This window comes from Vulpes lagopus, chromosome 7 (genome assembly GCF_018345385.1).
Source record: "Vulpes lagopus strain Blue_001 chromosome 7, ASM1834538v1, whole genome shotgun sequence".
Lineage (NCBI taxonomy): Eukaryota > Metazoa > Chordata > Mammalia > Carnivora > Canidae > Vulpes > Vulpes lagopus.
The window spans coordinates 43,925,870-43,945,953 of NC_054830.1; the positions used below are offsets into that span (position 1 = coordinate 43,925,870).

The following is a 20,084-nucleotide window of genomic DNA, read 5'->3' on the forward strand; positions in this document are numbered from 1 at the left end:
GGGAACCCTCCTTCTAAAGCATGCAGTGTTCATTCTCCTGGCTCAGTGAAGCGTGAGACCCTATCCCTGCCCCCACCAGGTTTCTTTTCAGAGGTGGCAGTGTATAAATCTATTTATCTGTGAAAGATAATGTCATATGTGCCCAATGAGTCACCCAGCCCATGAATGGATTTTGAGGAAGAAGAGTATCCTTCAGTGTATACGATGAAAAGTCAAAGGCCTTTGTAGAGGTGGTACAACTTGCTTTGGGCTTTGAAGTATGGAAAGGATTCAGAAAAGCAGTGAGAGATGAATCCAAGAAAGCAAAACCTCTAAGGCAAGAATGGGTTGCTGTGTGTGTGTATGGGGCGGGGGGTGGGGGGGAGGGAGTGTCAATGTTTAGCAATCTGACAACAGCAGAGGAATCATGTAGGGCATGGTTGGAAAAGGTCTTAGCAATTACGAAAGACCTGATTGGCCTTGATTTTGCTGCTGACCCTCTGACTTTGGAGCCAGAGAGTGAGCAGTGTAAGCCACATCTGCAGAGATGCTCCAGCTGCAATAGGGTGGGTGGGTTAGGGCCCTAAGTGATCACAGCTTCAGTTAGGATGTCGATGAGGAGGAAAAACACTTGGCAGGAGCTGCTGACTGACTACGGAAAGGAAAAGCCACTTGGTTTTCCAACTTTGCCTCACCTGCAAGGTCAGGAATAAAATATAAGCCAATGAGGAGCCTGCCTTACCTGGTGGGGCTTTAAGCTTGGCAGAAACCCAGTTGCTTGGCAGGAGGGAGTGGCCATCCCATGGGATGGTCTGCACACTTGCTGAAAAGCCTTGATGAAGAACGGTTACGAGTTTGCTTTCAGTGTTTCTGGTTTCATACTAAAAATAAACCCCACAAGTCATGATACAGAAAAGGGAAAGAGCATCAAGAGAGTTATTTTAATCCAATAGGCATTTTCTTCCACTTTTTAAATGGCACGTAAATAAAATGCAATGAACTAGTTTGGCTAGGAAAAAAAATAAGCACATGATTTCATGGGTACATATATGCTTATCCTCAAACACATCGAGTTATGTAAATATGTACAGCTTTTTACACGCCATTCATACCTCAACAAAGATGAGTTTAAAAAGTGAGCAAAAATAAATTACCCAATTCTAGCATTTGGGCATTAAAAGAAAATACAGTATAATAATAATGTAATAATTAAGTCCTCAATGATACATGAACACATTCCTATAAAAACAAACAAAATACTATGATTAAGGCTCACACTCACTTCAACCATCATCTGTAGTCCCAGTCTCCTCCCCAGAGGTAAAAAGTTACCGTATAAAGATAGGGGAAATTCTCGAGAATTCTGTATTGACTGAAAACATAGCTAATACTAATTGCTTTTCCCTTTATTTCATTTTACTGCACATCTCCTAGATATTAGGTGCTTTAAGATAATTCCTGCGGTAAAATACACACACACACACACACACACACACACACACACACACAGTGATTGGCCCAAGGTTGCCAAGTCAGAAAGTGGTTGAAATTGGCCTCTCTCTGGTTAGGCCTTCCACTGCCTCCCGTTGTACTCTACTGCTCTCTTCTCTTTTTCTCTTTGCCTGTTTTAAAGTATTAGATCCAATTTACCCTCAAAGCCACTTAACTTTCTTTTTGTAGTCAAAGAATCATGGCAAAGTTAAAATGTTCTGTGCTGCTATCAATGCTAAGCAACATGCATGGCACTAGCTCATGGTCATTTCAACAGACACACCCTACTCTTCCTCGGAGCTGAACAGAAAACTCTTGAGTCAATTGTGTGTGTGTGTGTGTGTGTGTGTGTGTGTGTGTGTGTGTGTGTGTGTGACTTAAAATTTCATTTGATAGGGAAAACGCAGTTAAAATTGACTCTAAATAAGGACAATTGTCAGAATAAATACTTACATCTTCTTCTTGTGGAGCATTTATTCTCACGTGATAGCCTAGTTCCACGTTCTTTGGTTCTTGATCAGGATTTGGTTCCCAACGTAAAAGGACTTGGGCTAGACCAATAACTGTAATGGTGAAGTTGGTAGGTGGGAGAAGTAAAGCTGCTGATGAAAAGAAGGAACGTGATGTTCAATTTTACGGAGGCAGCACTTGTAAATTTTTACAGTATGATTATTGTCTGTTGTAGGATGTTATGATTATTAGAAGGTATAATAAAATGATTTCAGAAAAAGTTGACTTAAAACTGCTTTTAACTCATTATCTTTCTAACCTTGCCCAGACATTTACCTATAGCATATATAGGGGTTTTTTTTAGACTGAAACAATGAATATTTTCATTTATCATTCATTGTAACTATAGTTTTCAAACTGAGGTCCACTATCTATAAAATTGACTGCAAAAACTTACTGGTTTGTGGCTAGAATTGTTTTTAATGACTTTGAAGAAAATACAATTATTTCCTGAACCTCTTATTTCCACTACATGAATATACTTAAATATTTGTATATGCATTGGTTCATGATATAAAATTAATTTGTTTCTCATTATGAAACAATTTGTGAGCAAAACTACTTAGGCATTAATAGAAAAGCGGGTTTTTTTCTTTAATGAACCACTTTGTTTTCAAAATAAAAGCTTTCCTCTAAATTACAAAATCAATGCCTGTTCATTTTAGAAATTTTGGAAAGCACAGGTGAGGAAAGAAAGAAAAAAGAAAGAAAAATTACCTGTAATCCTGCAACTGAGAATAGTGTTAAAATGTGATATATTCATTATTTTTTGTCCATGGTTTATGTTGCTATAACTTGTTAAATTTTTTCCTAAAACTAGGATAATATTGTACAGATCATTATGAAACCGAATTTTACTTATTTACTACCTGGTTAGGATATTTCCATTGACCTTTAATTTTTAATACCTCCTACAACTCTGTGTCTGTACTTGCCACATACAGGACTGGTTGGGCTCCATCTATACTGCTCTGTCCATTATGGTAGCCACTGGCCATATATGGACTATTTAAATGTGAGTTAAACCAAATGTTCATTACCTTGGTTGCATGAGCCATATTCCAACTACTCTGTATTGACTTATGTGTAGTACCTACTACATTGTACAATGAGGATATAGAACAGTGTCCTTATCATAGAAAGTTCTCTCAGACAACACTACATATAGACCATGTGACAATTTTCTTTTCTTAGGCTCTGTCCTTATATGAAATCCATTGATCATAGCGTAAGGTTTTTATTCTTTTGTTGTGAGGACTTGTAATTAACTCCTTGCATGGAAGGGCATTCCACATGTGGTCATCAGCTTTAGCTTTATTATTCTATAGTGCCCGTATACCCACACTTGGAATATGATTCCCCATTGTAGTATAAAACTTGCATTCTAGCCAACTTTGCTTTCTTAAAGTACAGCATATTCAAAGGCTTTGTATTCTGATAAGAATAAATATTCTTCTTTTAAAAAACCCATACATAATTTCCTAATTGAGGGATTATTTAGGGAAAAATAATGCTATATTTTTGTAATGTACTTTATTTTTTTTAAAGATTTTATTTATTTATTCATGAGAGACACAGAAAGGGAGAGAGAGAGAGAGGCAGAGACACAGGCAGAGGGAGAAGCAGGTTCCATGCGGGGAGCCCGACGTGGGACTCAATCCTGGGTCTCCAGGATCAGGGCCTGGGCTGAAAGCAGCGCTAAATTGTTGAGCCACTGGGCCTGCCCTGTAATGTACTTTAAAAAAAAAAAAAAAAAAAAGAAATACTACTGAATTTAATAGATGGTACCTACATTTTTTATCAGGAAGTAAGTCTGCTTTCAGTATCACTGTAGCCCACAATAGAATCAGTAATGCAGGTGCCATGATAATCACATCCTACAGAAAACAAAAGGATGTAGATCCAAATAAACAGGTACAATTTTTAAGAAAAATTGGAAGCTTCTATCTATCTATCTATCTATTTATTTATTTATTTATAAGATTTTATTTATTCATGAGAGAGAGACACACACAGAGAGAGGCAGAGACACAGGCAGAGGGAGAAGCAGGCTCCACGCAGGGAGCCCGACATGGGACTTGATTCCCGGTCTCCAGGATCAGGCCCTGGGCTGAAGGAGGTGCTAAACCGCTGAGCCACCCCGGCTGCTCAGAAACTACCTTTTAATGTAAAATGTAGTCATTTTCCCATTTAACAGTTATGAACTATTATGTGCTAGAAATACAAATATGAACAAATCTTGGGTTTTAACATGTGGTTTCATAGTCTGAGGAGCAGGATGAAATGTAAATGAATAATTGTGGTCCAGTTAAACATAGTTGTAATAAAGGTGTGAATGGGGTACATTAGGAGCCAAGAGACTTCTGAATTGACTCCTGAAGAATTAACCAGAATTCTTTTTGTTGTTCTTTAAGATTTATTTATTTCAGAGGGGGAGAGAAAGAGAAAGAGAGAGAGAGAGAGAACACATGCACTCAAGCAGTGGGGAGGGGCAGAAGGAGAGGGAGAGTCCCAAGCTGACTTGGCACTAAGCACAGAGCCCAATGCGGGGCTCCATTTCATGACCCTGAGATCACGACCTGAGAGAAACCAAGAGTTGGTCAACTGAGCCATCCAGGCGCCCCTTAACTAGAGTTCTTGACCCACACAAAGTGGAATACCCAGTGAGGGCAAAGCCAGAAGAGCAAAACTTAAGTTGGAGAGGTCAGGTATTGAGCGGAAGACCAGAGATCTTTGAACAGTAAAAATTCGAGTCACTGCTAATCAGATTGAAAATAAGCACCATTACAATTTTCATTAAAAAGTACTTAAATGCGGGGATCCCTGGGTGGCGCAGCGGTTTAGCGCCTGCCTTTGGCCCAGGGCGCGATCCTGGAGACCCGGGATCGAATCCCATGTCGGGCTCCCGGTGCATGGAGCCTGCTTCTCCCTCTGCCTGTGTCTCTGCTTCTCTCTCTCTCACTGTGTGCCTATCATAAATAAATAAAATTAAAAAAAAAAAAAAGTACTTAAATGCGGACCAACATGACAAGAAGTTTAAACCTAAAACAATTTTAATGTGGGAAAAAACTTTGTATCACAAACCTGGAATAAATTTATGACACTTTGAGTTTAAGAGGAGAGGTTGAATATTTTGATGAATCCAAATAGGCGCAGGCCATACAAGGAATTGAAAAACATAGTTACAGATCTGAAGAAAATAAAAGCAGTCTTTCTCCCTACTTGGGACAACTGAACAATGAAACTGAATCTAGAGTAGTAATGTTATAATGACTTAGCTTGGCTCCTGGAAAGAGTGTGTGTTAATGTCAGCATCTTGTTTGACACATCATTGAAGGGAGTTGATCCCTTGTCAGGAATTATAGATTAGAAATCTTGAGTGTTTTCTGAAGATATTGAAAGGCATTTTCATATGAACTGGATTTTAAGGAATTTTTGTGTGCCACTGTGGCTTTTACCAAGCAGTTCCTCCTTAGTCTCTATGCACCTCCTGTGATTTAGTGGGGGACCCAAATGGTAATTAGCCAATTTACAATGAAGAAAAGGAGTCTAAAAGGTTAAAAAATTTGCCAAAGATCAAACAACAATTGCCAAGATCAAACAATAAATAATGGAATTTAGACCCAATCTTGGATTTTTCAACAGCAAAGCCTATGTTCCGTGCTAATTTTTTTTGTTGTTCTGTGCTAATTTAAACAACTTCTAGTTTTCAGTTTAAAGAATTTATTTGAAAGGTGGTGACTGGCTGGCTCAGTTGGAAGAGCATGTGGCTCTTGATCTCAGGGCTGTGAGTTTGAGCCCCACATTGGGTAAAGCGATTATTTAAAAACAAAATATCTTTTAAAAATCTAGTTAAATGGGTTGGTATTTGGTAAATATAATGTTGATAGAACTACAGAAATTGGGCTTTTGGCTTAGTGTCAAGAAAAGAAATTCTTAATTATTATTTTTTAGCTTACTATTTAACCAACTTATTAACTCACTTTTCATAATGAAATCAGTAAAATATCACGGTATAGAAGATAGAAACATACAAATCATTCCAACTTCTTTTTCAAATAAGCTTAGGTATTGCTAATCAGAATTGTACTACTTTTGATAAAAATAATTTTATCTTACTCTCATCCCACAAAACGAAGAAGCAATTTTAAAAATGACAAGGACAATAAAAGCAGGTATTTTAATACTTTAAAATTTTTCAACAAGGAAGAATGTTAACGAGTTAAATTAGTAATTTGCTGAGCCTGAGAAGCAAAGATACAAAAATAAAACCCAAAAAACCCTTAACAAATGACAACAAAGACAGTTTCCTCTGCAAGAAGGTCATGTCTTTGAAATGTCAGCATTTCCTGAAATGATGTTATATATGCTCTAACTTTGCACTAATTGTCATTAAGAGGAATTCTAGGTCAGAAAAAAAAATGCAAGATTGTTATTTCCTAGTGACTTGTACTGACTGACAAAGTAATTAGTATGTTATGACCAAATACCTATTTGTCCTTCACAGTTAAGTAATTGAAGAGATAAAACTGTTGAATATCTAAGTGGGGAGATAATTGAATATTTTACATAACCAAGCACCCTCCCCTAGAATTTGTTATGTATTCTGATGCTATAGCTACAGGAAATAGAATTATTTTTCATATTCAATCACTCAAAACTTTTTCAATGATTAATTTTTTTGCTGTAAAACAGTCATATGCTTTTTTTCACATCTCATTGTGACATTTTCCATTCAAAAAGGTGATACAACAAACCATGTGTCCTGTAGACAACACAAGATACTCAAATAGAAGTCAAAATATTAGTGCGAATGACAGTTTTTTTGTGAGCCAGATCAACTCCCCCCAAGACTGGAGCTTTGGCAGTTGACTCGTATTTTCTGTAATCCTGTTCATTCTCTGGTCTGTTCCCTGAAAGCTCCTCCAGCCTTTGTCCATGGCCCCTTATATATCTGGTCCCAGGCATAGCAATTACCATTGCTGGAAAAATGACCCAAATCTCTTTGGGTCATGTTTTTAACCCAAAGATATATTGTTAAATAAATGTCAGCTGGGCAACCTTTCACTACCTCTCTAGCTTAAAAAAATATATCAAAATGACAATGTGATGAACTACCTCTCATGGCTGCCAATTAAAATTTACCAGAAAACTATCAAGTTGTTAAAATAGTATTCAAATTGAGCAGAATGAAGCAAATACGGGCCTACTTACAATCATCACAAATACAAACTCAAGTCTTAGAGATATCATAGGCTTCTTGTTCATGTGACATTTCATTGAGGCTACCTAAAGTTCCTCGAGTGCTTTTTAAGAATCTGACTTCCAGTGTTATGTTGGAAATTTGGGAAAAAACAGGAGCACAACCTCTTGTACCATAGATGTATCTAGAAAGTTGGGTAAAGTTTTGGCAATTGGCAATGGATTTCCCCAGTGTTCCTAAGAATTTGTTAAATTCTACTGAAGTTCAGACTTAAGAATATTTTCCCCTCTTTTTTTCTTTTCAACTTTTTTTTTCTTGCTGGGGGGCATTTGTTTTATAACCAAAGTTGTGTATGCAACCCTGTTTTTAGAGCGTTTTTGAGTCACTTGTGGTGACACCTAATTCCAGACTCAACCTCAGTGCATAGAAATTGAAAAGCAACTGAGAGGATTCATGCTCTGTTAGGCTCTTAAAAGTAAAGAGTTTACTTTTTTACTTCCTCTTTTTTTTTTCCTGTACAGTGTAATCAGCAATAAAACTCATCTCTTGAGGGATGAAAAATAAATAAATACACCAAGGTGTAAAATGCAAATGACACCTTTAGCACTTAGGTATGTTGCATTAACCCCCAAATGAAAAACTGTGCAGGCTTCCTAAAAGTATAAATTAGTTATAAGGGCCACATAGAATGCATGCAATTTTTTTCTTACTATTCCTGGATTTTGGTTAATTTTCTGAAATAGTCATAAAATGTAACTCATGGATTCAAATTGTTGCCCTATACAGACATAAAATTATCTTCAGCCAAGGTAGAAATGGTGCCATCAACCTGAGCATTTGGAAGATGCAGGAAGAAGGACTTGGCTGCTAATCTCCCAACGGTGGTTAAATGTCTACCAGCTAATCCCATATGATGAGACTTGCTATCCCCTGTGTGATCCCCCATTCCTGGGCATACCTGGATCTGGTGATCCTCTTGTTTCCGATGACCATGCTCAATAGCAGAGGGCCAGGACCAGATTCATCCTGTCTGTGCGTTTGGCTGCAGCCCCAACACCTAGCACTGTGTCAGGCACAGGGCAGATGCTAAATGTTCCTGGCCCTGGAAAGAAGAGAAGCAAATTAATACACTAGCCTACCAAGTCCAGCTCGGTAGGGTAAAACCTAGTATGGGGACGGAGAGGCCAGAGCACAGCAGGCTGGGAGCATATTAACAAGCCTGGTCCGTTTGGTGGGACATGTGATATATTTGGTACCTTGCCTAAAAATTTCCCCAAGTAGCAGTTCAAGTAATGAAAACAAATGAGGTGATTTGATTTCCAAATCTTTATTGTGTTTTGAAGTGCAAACTTTAAATGAACAAATAGCTACATACATTAATATATTTTTCAATAACTACAAAAGAGCACATAGCCTTTCATACAAAATAAAAATTGTACCAGGTAACGAAATTTTTGGCATGATAATCCATTAAATTGAGTATCAAATATATTAATCAATATGGCCATAAAAGTGGTCACTTTTCATGTGTTTATGAATGGTAGGCTCGTGGGGGATTGAGGGATTTTTGCTTTTCTTCCACTTTTTACAATTTTTCATCCATTTCTCCTATGTATATAAAAAGAAATTTATGTTGCTTTGGGCAAATAATTAACAAAATCAAGTGAGATATTTTAGCTATTTATATTTTAGATACTTCAAATTATTGTACGTCTCACGTCAGGTCAAACAATCTTGAAAATCCCAGAACCCCCCAGGAGAAACAAAAAAGTGGAATGCCTTCAGTTAGAAGCAATGCAATCATCTCCTTTTTGCTGTTGTTTCTTAATTTGTAGCTTTTTAAATTAACTCTGAAACATCCTCACCAAGATGTTTCATTAACTCCTACACCTTGTTTTCTAAACTCCGGTGTTTTTAAATAGATCTTGGCAGAGTATATATTTTCATTTTAATCCTCAAAGTATCTGCAGCAATAGCAATACAAGCCCCCCTGTATAAAGGTCAACAAAAACCATAGATGTTTTGTTAGTATGACTCACCTTGCCGTGGATTTGCCCTCCTCAGTTACTCAGCTGAGTTATAAGGACACAAGAATAGAACACTATGCCCAGAATCGATATGACCTGCCTGATAGATGTTTTATAGCACCATTATTAGTTCTGCCCCTGCTAATAATAGTTATAAGTGGTTTTGTTTCCCCTTTTTATTTAAAAGTTTGACATGTATTTATAAATCATTATTTCTCACTTTTCCTATCCTCCTCCCTTCAATTCCCCATGTAATGAAATTATTAGGAGGTGGAGCATGGGGGTGATCTTAGAGAAAAAAAGGCATTTGCTCACTTTGCGATGAATCAGCCTTGGATCCCCACTGCGTGAGAAGTGCGCTGGCCATGCCATCAGAAGCAGCTGCGAGGGCATTGAAAATGAATCTTATCTCTGGGTGCACTTTTTGACTTAGAGGCGGTTCTTCTTTACTGTTTCATCATCACAGCTGTAATGGTTACAAACTCACAGGCAGTTTGCTTTATCGTGGGATGGCAACAGAGTATCTCTAAGCACATGTCCAGGAGCATTTGTGAGAGCAATTATGGACAAGTCTCCGCAGCAACTCCCAAATGAATGAAATGAAAGGATCTCTCTTGTCCAGATAGCCACTATCTGATAACGGTCTCGTCTGCATGTTCATTCTCTTTCAAGATGATTGGCTCTCTTCAGGAGCTGAGAGTAACATTTATTCTGGGTGACAAGGTCATCAAGTTTTCTGCAGGGACTCTCGAGCATGGCATTTCTAAGTTCTTTAGAGGCCTCATTCAGCTAAGGTACATATTGCACCTCTGTCACCCACACAGTGCCAGGCAGGTGATACAACACGAAGAATGGGGCATGTGGAATTATTAGGTTTCTTTGCATGCTGAGCTTTAGCCACACTTCCCGATCTGAAGAGAATGCCTTAGCCTTTCTCTTCTTTGCTAGCAGGTCCTGCATTCAAAAATAGTTGTGTGTACCAGGGTAGGAGAGTTTCTTAGTGTAATAAATTGCTGGCAGCTGTAGCCTGGCTCGTCCTATACAAATTGTGACAGATAGTGGCGGTTGGGGCTGTGGTACTGCCCAGGACCTCCTCCCTCCTGTCATCTCCCAGTTCTCTGCAGAGCACTTCCACTGACACTTCAGTATGCATTAATTTAAGTAGTAGCTTTTTTCCTTTATTGCTCCATTTTTGTCCAGGAATTTTGAGGTGATAGACTAGCAAAGCTAAAGGAAAAAAAATGTGACCTGGAGTGTCCATGGGTAAGAATAGCACTTATTGTAAAGTGTCTGAGCCAGGTATGAGTCATTGCCTTTGTAAGAGGACCTCCTCTCTTAGCCCGAGGAGCTGAGCGACAATGGTTTGTGAGAAGCCAACGCAGGAGGAAGGGGAGCGGGGGCCAGGAAGCAGCTGCCAGGTGAGATCAGTTCTGTTTGCAAGACAGGAATCCCAAGTACCCTGAATAATATTTCCCAGGAGGCTCCGTGTAGATAATGTGTAAGGACAGTGAGTGGGTTTCTTAAACTATCTGCTGGAGCAGTTGCCAAAATGAAATAAGATTAATCCTTTTGGATGACTTGAAAAATTGTGATTTTCCCTGGGGAAGGGGAAAGTGGCAGAGGGAACAGAGAGAGAGAGAGAAAGAGATCCATTTTTTTTTTTTTTTTTTTTTTTGCTCAGAAGGCACCCAGAAAAGTTGAGATCGAGTATCTGCCTCGGACCTACTCTTTGACATCCTACACATCTAATTTTAGGTGTAGCATACTTGTCACTATAGAAGCCCTAAAAATAGTCATTAACCATTGCAAGGGCCATAATTTCTGGCTTGAAAGTGTACTTTCACGTTCTCTATATTTCTTATATTCATTTACTCAAGAAATATTTACTGAATGCAGCTATGCACAGTGCTGGGCACCATTAAGGACATAAAGAAAGTTAGATCTGGCTCCTACCCTGGATACCATCTTCTTGGATTATATGATCCTTTATCAACTCTATCAATAATAATTTTATTTTATTTTATTTTATTTTATTTTATTTATTTTTTTTTTTAAATTTATGATAGTCACAGAGAGATAGAGAGAGAGGCAGAGACACAGGCAGAGGGAGAAGCAGGCTCCATGCACCGGGAGCCCGACGTGGGATTCGATCCCGGGTCTCCAGGATCACGCCCTGGGCCAAAGGCAGGCGCCAAACCGCTGCGCCACCCAGGGATCCCTATCAATAATAATTTTAAAAGTATGCTCACATTTTTGTCTCCATGTCATATTTCCACTGTAGCCTGAAGGATAATGAGGGCTCTGTATCATTTACTTTTTGTGGCAACAGATTTCTTCTTTAGAATAAACTGTACGTGTCTAAAGATAGTATAATGGAACATGCTGAAAGAATCCTTCAAAATATTTTTTTAAGTAAAATCAAATTTGCCTGTATTCTTGTAGAAGAAAAGGAATCTGGGTTCAGCCAAATAGTATAGGTGAAAATATGAATAGGACAACAGGAAGGATCTCAGGATTCAGTGGCTCCACCTTGGACTCTGGTTATAGAAGCTTACTAAAAGTGTCTATTTCTAGAAATCCATTCCATAGAAATGTGAAATGGAGACCAAGACTCATATGAGAGAAAAAGAGTGAAATTCATTATACCTTTACTTTTAATGTTAAACTAATATGGGGATGGTTGACAGAAAAATAACTTTCAAAGGTTGAAATATGTAGTTAATAAAAGGAGTGTTTATTGAGAACTTTTCATAACAGGATATTATGGTAAAATGTTAAGTAAAAACAATAGGAGAATAGATGATAGATAGATATAGATTTTTTTCATAATTTCATTTTTGATCAAAAGACCAAACTGATAGGAGTGGTTATCTCTAAGTGGTAGGTTATTAGTTAGCTATTGCTACAGAACAACCACCCACAAACACCACAGTGGTAAACATTGATAAGCATTTATTTCTTGCCCAAATGTCTGAGTTTTGACTAGACTCTGGCTAAATTTGGCTGGACTCCAGATCACAGAGTGGGGCCATGCATATTCTAAGCATCTGCCATTCACTTGGAACCAACGGCTACCCAAGGAGGATTCTTTTTATGGTGATAGCAAAAGTTCAAGAAAGCAGGACAAACTGTGCAAGTCTGTTTCAAGAATCTGCTTAAGTCACATTCACTGACATTCCAGGAATCAAAACAGATTACATGGCCACACCCAGAGTCAAATGGATCTGGCCCATAGTCTACTCCACCCACATGATAAGGCCATGATAAGGGTGTGGATGTGTACAGCTGCTAGAGGGCAGTGATGAATTGGAACCAATGGCTTATCTACTGCAGTGGGATTAACATATCCCTTAATTTTCTTCTTATGCTCCTATATATGCAAATATTTTATTCTGTATAAATTTAGATAAAAAAATAAAGTATTAGAGGCCTACAGATTAGTGGAATAGAACTGAGAGTCCAGAAATAAGCTCTCACATTTACAATTGATGGATTCTTGACAAGAATGCCAAGACAATTCAGTGGAGAAAGAAACAGTCTTTTTAACAAATAGCATGTGAATATACAAGAGAATGGTGTTCAACTCCTACCTCATACCATGTCCAAAAATTAAGTCCAAGGAAGTGATATACTTAAAAGTGAGAACTAAAAACTATAAAACTCTTTAGAAGAAAATATAGACATAAATCTTAGTGACCTCACATTAGGCAGTGGTTCCTTAAACATGCTCCCAAAACAAAAAAAAATGTAGATACGTTGGACTTCAGTAGAATTAAGAGCTTTTGTGCTGCAAAGAAAGAAAGTGAAGACAACCCACTGAATGGAGGAAAATATTTACAAATTACGTATCTGGTACAGGACTTGCAACCAGGAAAAAATGAGGAAATCTTAGAACTCACCAATGAAAAGACAAATACCCCGAGGAAAAACGGACTCACGATTTGAATGGACATGTCTCCAAAGTAGATGCACCAATAGCCAGGGTATACATGAAAAGGTACTCAACATCATCCATTGGAAAAATGCAAATCAAAACCACAAGGAGATACCTCTTCCCATCCACTAGGATGGTTAAAACAGAAAGACAACTAACAGTGTTGTTGACAATGTGGAGAAATTAGAACTCTCATAGACTGTTGCTGGGAATGTAAAATGGTACAGATGCTTTGGAAGACAGTCTGGCAGTTTCTTAGAAAGTTAAATATAGAATTACTATATGACTCAGCAATTGCATTCCTAGGCAAATACCCAAAAGAATTGAAGACCTATATCTACATAAAAATTTGTATGTGAATGTTCATAGCAGCATTATTAGTAACAGCCAAAAAATGGAAATAACACAAATGTCTATCAACCAATGATAAAGAATATGTGGTATATCCATGCAATGGAGGGGCACCTGGGCAGCTCAGTCGTTAAGCAATGGACTCTGGGTTTCAGCCCAGGTCATGATCTCAGGGTTGTGAGGTCAAGTTCCATGCTTAGCCGAGAGTCTGCTGGAGATTCTCTCTCTCCCACCCTCTCCCTGGCTCTCTCTCTCTCAAAAATAAAAATAAAATTAATAAATATCCATTCAATGGAATGTTATTAAGTGGTAAAAAAGAAATGAACTACTGATACATGCTAGACATGAATGATCCTTGAAAACTGGAAGCTAAGTGAAAGAAGTCGGTTCACAGGAGACCACATATTTTATGATTCTACTTATATGAAATGTCTAGAATAAGGAAATTCATAGGGATAGTAAGTATATTAGTGATTACTTAGGGTTGGGAATGGGGAGTGTGGGCAAAGTGAGAAGTGACTGCCAATGGTGGTGGGGTTTCTTAGGGGGTAATTAAAATGTCTGGATTGTGGTGATGATTGTCACCTCGGTGACTTAGCTTAAAACCACTTGATATAGGAGAAGTTTATGATAATACATCTCAATAAAACTGTTAATTAAAAAAAAAGATGTCTTAACAGGATTTAAATAGAATCCTAGGTAGTTATTAGAACAATTCCAGCATAAAATCAATGTGTAGGTTTACCATGCATAGCTAAAATTAAAAGCATATCTTTATTCAATAAAGAATCTCAGTAGCTTAGGAATCTTGTGTTGTTAGTAATCATTTTTTTTTTTACTATTTCTTTTATTATTTTTTCACTTGTATTGAGATATAACTGACATATAATGTGATATAAGTTGATGTATAACATAATGGTTTGTTGTAAGTACATATTACAAAATAATTTTGCAAGGTCCAATTCTTTGCTTGCAAAGCCAGATACAAAAAATCAACCAGAATATGGAAACAAATGAACTATGCAATTAAGCTTACTTTATTCATATAAATTAGTGTTCTATTTCAATCAGGAAATAACTTACCTCATGCCTGGGGCTGTCAATTGCTACATACACATTATCATATCACAGGCCTATAAACCTATTTTGCAGATGAATAAACTGAAACTCAGAGAATTCACCCTAGCTTGGTTGTGATGCTCTCCACAGTCACGTTGCTGACCATGGCAACACTTTAGCTGTGTAATAGTCATAATTATTTTAAGAGAAACAGTGTAACAAAGTACATAACAAGGAATAAATCTCCTATGTGGGGGGGGGTAAGGAAGGGGGGGCGGGGAAGAGATTCCTCTTGAGAAACTTCCAATTATTTCAGGTTAAGTCTGAACATCATTTCCTGTGGGAAGACCTCTCTGACTCTACTCTTTCTCCCGAGGGGGGTGTTCATTCTACAGCGGAGATTGTTTTTATACCATACTGAATATTATGTTTATATCTCTGTCTCCACCATTAGATGCAAGGGCAGGTCCTAATTTGGTCTTAATTTGATCCAGCTTGGTTTTGTCAGAATCCGTCAGAGTATCCAGTTTTAAGGAAAGAAGAGGGAGTTTGTGTTGTTACAATGGGGAATTCCATATGATTCCCTATTTGAAAGCAGGAAAGCAACTGAGAACATCACAAGGAAGCTGGTTTAGACACTTGGTTCTGATCTGAGGCTGCTGCTAAGTCAGAATTTTGAAGGTGGTTATTCTCAGTTTTTACCCTTGGGCCTCTGTTCTTTTAACTATTATTGAAGTCCCATCTTTTAAAATTAATGACCCAGTATGAAATTTCAGAACAGCTAAAATTGATTTGTCTATTTACTTACCTCCTTTAAATGTAAAATAAAATTGCATTTGTGTGTAAAATCCCCTAGCACCAATGAAAATTGCGATTCTACATTTTCTGAGAAATCTCTTTATTTGTCCTCTGGGAGATCTTAAACTTTAGTTGGCTTCTATTAAACTTTTATGAGAACAAAATGAGTGAATGACTTTTCCTTTAAAGAGGTACTTTTTGTTGTTTCGAAGAAAGAACACATTCTTGAAACAGAACATGTCTTTTAAACAAATGACTCAGTGTTCCTTATGCCCCACCCCCCCAAAAAAAAGAGGGTGAGGGTAGGGGAGGAGTTTGAGGTTTAACCAGCCTCACTCCCAAATTGCAGAATATTAGAATTAGGTCAAAATTATGTTTTTATATGGCTTGTCTTAATATTGCTTCAAATATCTTCCTCAAGGAGCCTAAACTGTTATTATAAACTCTTATCTTTATGCGAAGCATTATTTTCCCTTCTCTGTCATATTTCAAAATGCAGATGCTCTTTGGAGCAGTGAAGTATTAAGGACACTGATGCCATAGGAGCTGGGTGCTGGCAGGTGGGATGGGGAGCTCTGATCTGAGGGTTATCATCTGCTATTTAATGGTTTTTATCTCTGTTCAGCCACCTGTTTTTCCCTGAAATCAAATCCTCTGCCTAAAACCAGAAACAGGAACAAATGCAGAAAATATTCAGCATTAAGGTTGATATAGTTAATGTACTAAGTTGACCGACCAGCTGTTTTGTCACATGATGATCCTTAGTGTTCTCATGTCTTCCCATCCCTTGAACACGAAAGGACACAGTTGAAGGTTGCAGTAGGCTGAATAATGGCCCCCCAAAGATGTCCGTCTCCTAATTCCCAGAGCTTGCATATGAATCACCTTCCATTGGAGATGTGATTAAGGTGAGGATCTTTCAATGGTTACCTGGATTATCCAGCATGCTCAATGTAATCACAAAGATCCACATAAGGAGGTAGTGGGGAGGTCAGAGAAGAAAGAGGTTTTGTTGCTGGCTTTGAAGATGGAGAAAAGGAAACTCTGGAAACTGGAAAGGACCCAAAACAAAACAAACAGATTCTTCCCAAGTGCCTCCAGAAGGAATGCAGCCCTGTGGACTCATTTTAGATTTATGACCTCCAGAGCTGGGAGACCATAAGTTTTTGTACCAGGCCCTTCCAACCTGTTTTCTATGCTGCTGCAACCAGACTAGTCACATGAAAATTACAGTAGATTTTTGACCAACTTAAAAAACTTTTAAAGTCTTCCTATTACCACTAAAATGAAGTTCAAATATCCCTATGTGAAGTGCCCAGCCCTGCATGATCTGGTCCTGGCTGCTTCTTTAGCTTCATCAGAGTACACTAGCGATTCCAAGTCAGAATGGCTGAGTTGAATTCTATTTGTGCTCCTCACTTCCTCTGTGACCTTAGACAGATTCACCTCTCTGTGCCTATGTTTTCTCGTTGGAAAATACCGCATTGCATGTTGCTGATGATCAATAAGAATACAACACTTGGCACGGTTCTAAACATAGTATAAATTACTATGCAACCTTATCATTACAGATGAGCGTTCACGCATGTCATTGGCACATAGTAGACACTAAACAAACATTGGATGGATGGATGGATGGATGGATGGATGGATGGATGAATGGAAACAGCAGTGCATTCACAACCATTTCACATACTCTGTTACTTCTCTCTGATGCAGTTTTAAAAGAACACAGTGAAAACTTAGGTGAACAGAGACAACTGAACATTTGAGAGCCACATTTTGGCTACTGGACGTATAAACAGGAATAAAAAATCTGATTCACTATTAAGATAGCTGAAAGCCATCCACTCCTGAGGGAATCTTTAACCAGCACTGAAATGTATACCAACCAACATTAATGGGCTTTTCAAACCAGCATTGATAACCAAGAACTGAGGTTTGAACAATAATTCTTAATGGTTTTTATTTCATTTTCTTTACTTTTTAATAATATGTTGCCTTCTAACTACAGAGGAATACTCATGGCTGTGGTGTTTCTATAGCATAATGGAAACTTGCCCTACCCTAACAGTCTCCTCTGTTTGTATTTACTTGGGGATAGATAATACACAGTAAGAATATTTCTTTTAGGAGTTCCAAGTGATAAATGTCAGTTCCTTTGCTGGTAAAATTGTATTTCCCTCAGGATGGGTCTATACTAAGAGATAATAGTAAACTTCTTGTGTGCAGCAGCCAGGACTTTTGGATTGCTTTGGTTGTCCTCACCATCGTCCTAGGGTGGGAGGTTGAGGGGCATTCTGTTTGCTAGTTCTTTTCCACTTTAGTTTAATGGCCTCAAAGTTCTTTATTCTACCTTCATATTGAAGGACTTTTGTAGTTGAATTTATTTGATTCAAAGCATTTCTTGAGAGCCTTTTAAAATACATATTTTTAACTTTCATGTTCTAATTTTTGGCTAATATATGGAAGGAAAATAGTTTTGTCAGGTTTTTTTCAGGTATAATTTACATACAGGAAAGTTTATTCTTTTTAGTATATTGATCGTGTGTTTTTACTGACAACACAGGCATGCACTCAACCACCACCAAGATATAGTAGAACCATTCCATCACCCTCCAAAGTTCACTTATGCCACTTTGTAGTGAGCCTCCATCTGCAGTCCTTGCAGCAACTGGGCTACTTTCTGTCTCTATAATTTTGTCTTTTCCAGAATGTCCTATAAAGAGAATCATTATGTAGCCTCCTGAGTCTGGCTTTCTTTATTTTAGATTTAGATATATATATGTCAGGAGTTAACTCTTTTATATTGGTAAGTGATATTTCTTTGTAGGGATGTACCACAGTTTACTTATCCATTTATCTGTTGGTGGAAATTTGGCTTATTTCCAAGTTTGGATGATTATCAGTAAGGCTACTAGAGCCATTTATATATACATATATAAATGTATATATATATATTTAAAGTAGTATTATATATATATATTTAAAGTAGGCTCCATGTCCAGCATGCAGCCCAACATGGGACTTGAACTCACAACCCTGAGATCAAGACTTGAGATCAAGAGTCAGATCTTAACTGACCAAGCCCCCCAGGTGCCCCCACACATTTTTAAATGTGAGCATAGGTTTTCGTTTTTCTCAGGTAAATCTCAAGGAGTAGGATTGATGGGTCGTATATGAAGAGGAGACACAACTTTATCAGAAACTGCCAAACTTTTCTGGAGTGGTTGTAGCAGTTTGTAGTCTTACCAACAGTGTATGAGTTCCAATTGATCCACATTGTCAGCAGCACTTGATACTACCAGGCTTTGATTGAAGCATTCTAATTAGTATGTGACGGCATCTCGCTGTGGTTTCAATTTGTATTTCTCTAGTAACTGATGATGTGAGTGTCTTGACATGATTGGTTGCTAACCATATAACGTCTTCTGTTACATTTATTACAAATATGATAAGTTATTATATTCTAACCTATATGTCACTATACCTTTAAGCTATTATTAAAATTAAAACTAGTATCTGCTGCCACTGAATAAAAATACATTTATTTTAAAGTTATTGTGTGGCAGAGGAGTGGGCTTCAGGGTGCCTGACTGGCTCCCAGGACCCTGGGATCATGACCTAAGCCAAAGGCAGGCAAATAGTGGGCTTTACTCCTACTTCTCTGCCACCTTGAATCCTAAGACCTTGCTAGATCCACTTACTCTAGTAGTTTTGTGGATTCCTATGCAAACCATTGTGTCACCTCAAAAGACTGTTACGTCTTTCCTGATTATTACATCTTTTATTTCTTTTTCTCATGTTAATGGCTATGAACTACAGTAAAATATTGAAAATAAGTCATGAGACTGGGCATCTTTGTTTCTGATATTAGAGGAAAAGTAGCCAATATTTTATCATTAAGTATGATAGTAGCTGTACATTTTTCATAGATGTCCTTTACTAGGTTAAGGAAGTCTCCTAGTCTTAATTTTCTGAGAGTTCTTGTCATTAATACATGTGGAATTTAAGTGCTTTTTCTGCATCTATTGGGATTATCACAAAGGTTTTTTTAGTTTTTTCATATGGTGGATAACAGTAATTGCTTTTCAAATGTAAATCTATATAGCATTCCTAGAATAAACCAAACTTGATCAAAATCTAATTTACTGGATTTGGTTTGCTGATGTTTCATTAAACATATGTGTTTCTAGGTTCAGTGGATAATGTATAAATTCTTTTTTGGTAGTATCTATTTCAGGTTTGTTATCAGTGTCATGCTGGTCCCAAATAAGAGGGTAAATGTTTCCCTTTCTATTTTCTGAACAAAAATTGTGCAAGATTGGTGTTATTTCTTCCTTAAGCGGTTGATAAATTCGACCGCTAAAACCATCTGGGCCTGGAATTATCTTTGTGGAAAGTTTGTTGAACAAACTCCCATTTCTTTATTAGTAAAGTTTCATCCTGTTTTAGTTTTGGTGTATATTTCAAAGAATTTGTCCATCTCATCCTCAGTGTCAAATTCATTGGCATAAAATTGCCCATAATGTTGTCTTTTATCGTGTTAATGTCTATATGTCTATAGTGCTATGCTCTTTCGCAGTGAGGTCTGTATTTTTTTCTTGCAGCCTCGTAAGGATATACGGATGTATTCCTTGCCATGTGGAAGAGCATAAATCAGTGATTTGCCTCTGAATGGCAACTAGGAAACCTAGTCCTGTGCTTCTCAGAATGGGATACCTAACACCCC

The 20,084-nt window shown here is 37.6% G+C and overlaps 1 protein-coding gene across 1 annotated transcript in view; it reads right to left on the reverse strand.

The window, feature by feature from the left end:
* IL5RA (interleukin 5 receptor subunit alpha) overlaps positions 1 to 20,084 on the reverse strand; it is a 47,292-nt gene that overhangs the window by 25,045 nt on the left and 2,163 nt on the right. The window contains exons 2-5 of the mRNA XM_041762418.1: positions 8,142 to 8,204; positions 3,773 to 3,857; positions 1,924 to 2,069; positions 722 to 860 (exon numbers count right to left, since the gene is read on the reverse strand). Of these exons, the coding sequence (XP_041618352.1) occupies positions 722 to 860; positions 1,924 to 2,069; positions 3,773 to 3,857; positions 8,142 to 8,204 (433 nt within the window). The remainder of the gene's footprint in view (positions 1 to 721; positions 861 to 1,923; positions 2,070 to 3,772; positions 3,858 to 8,141; positions 8,205 to 20,084) is intronic.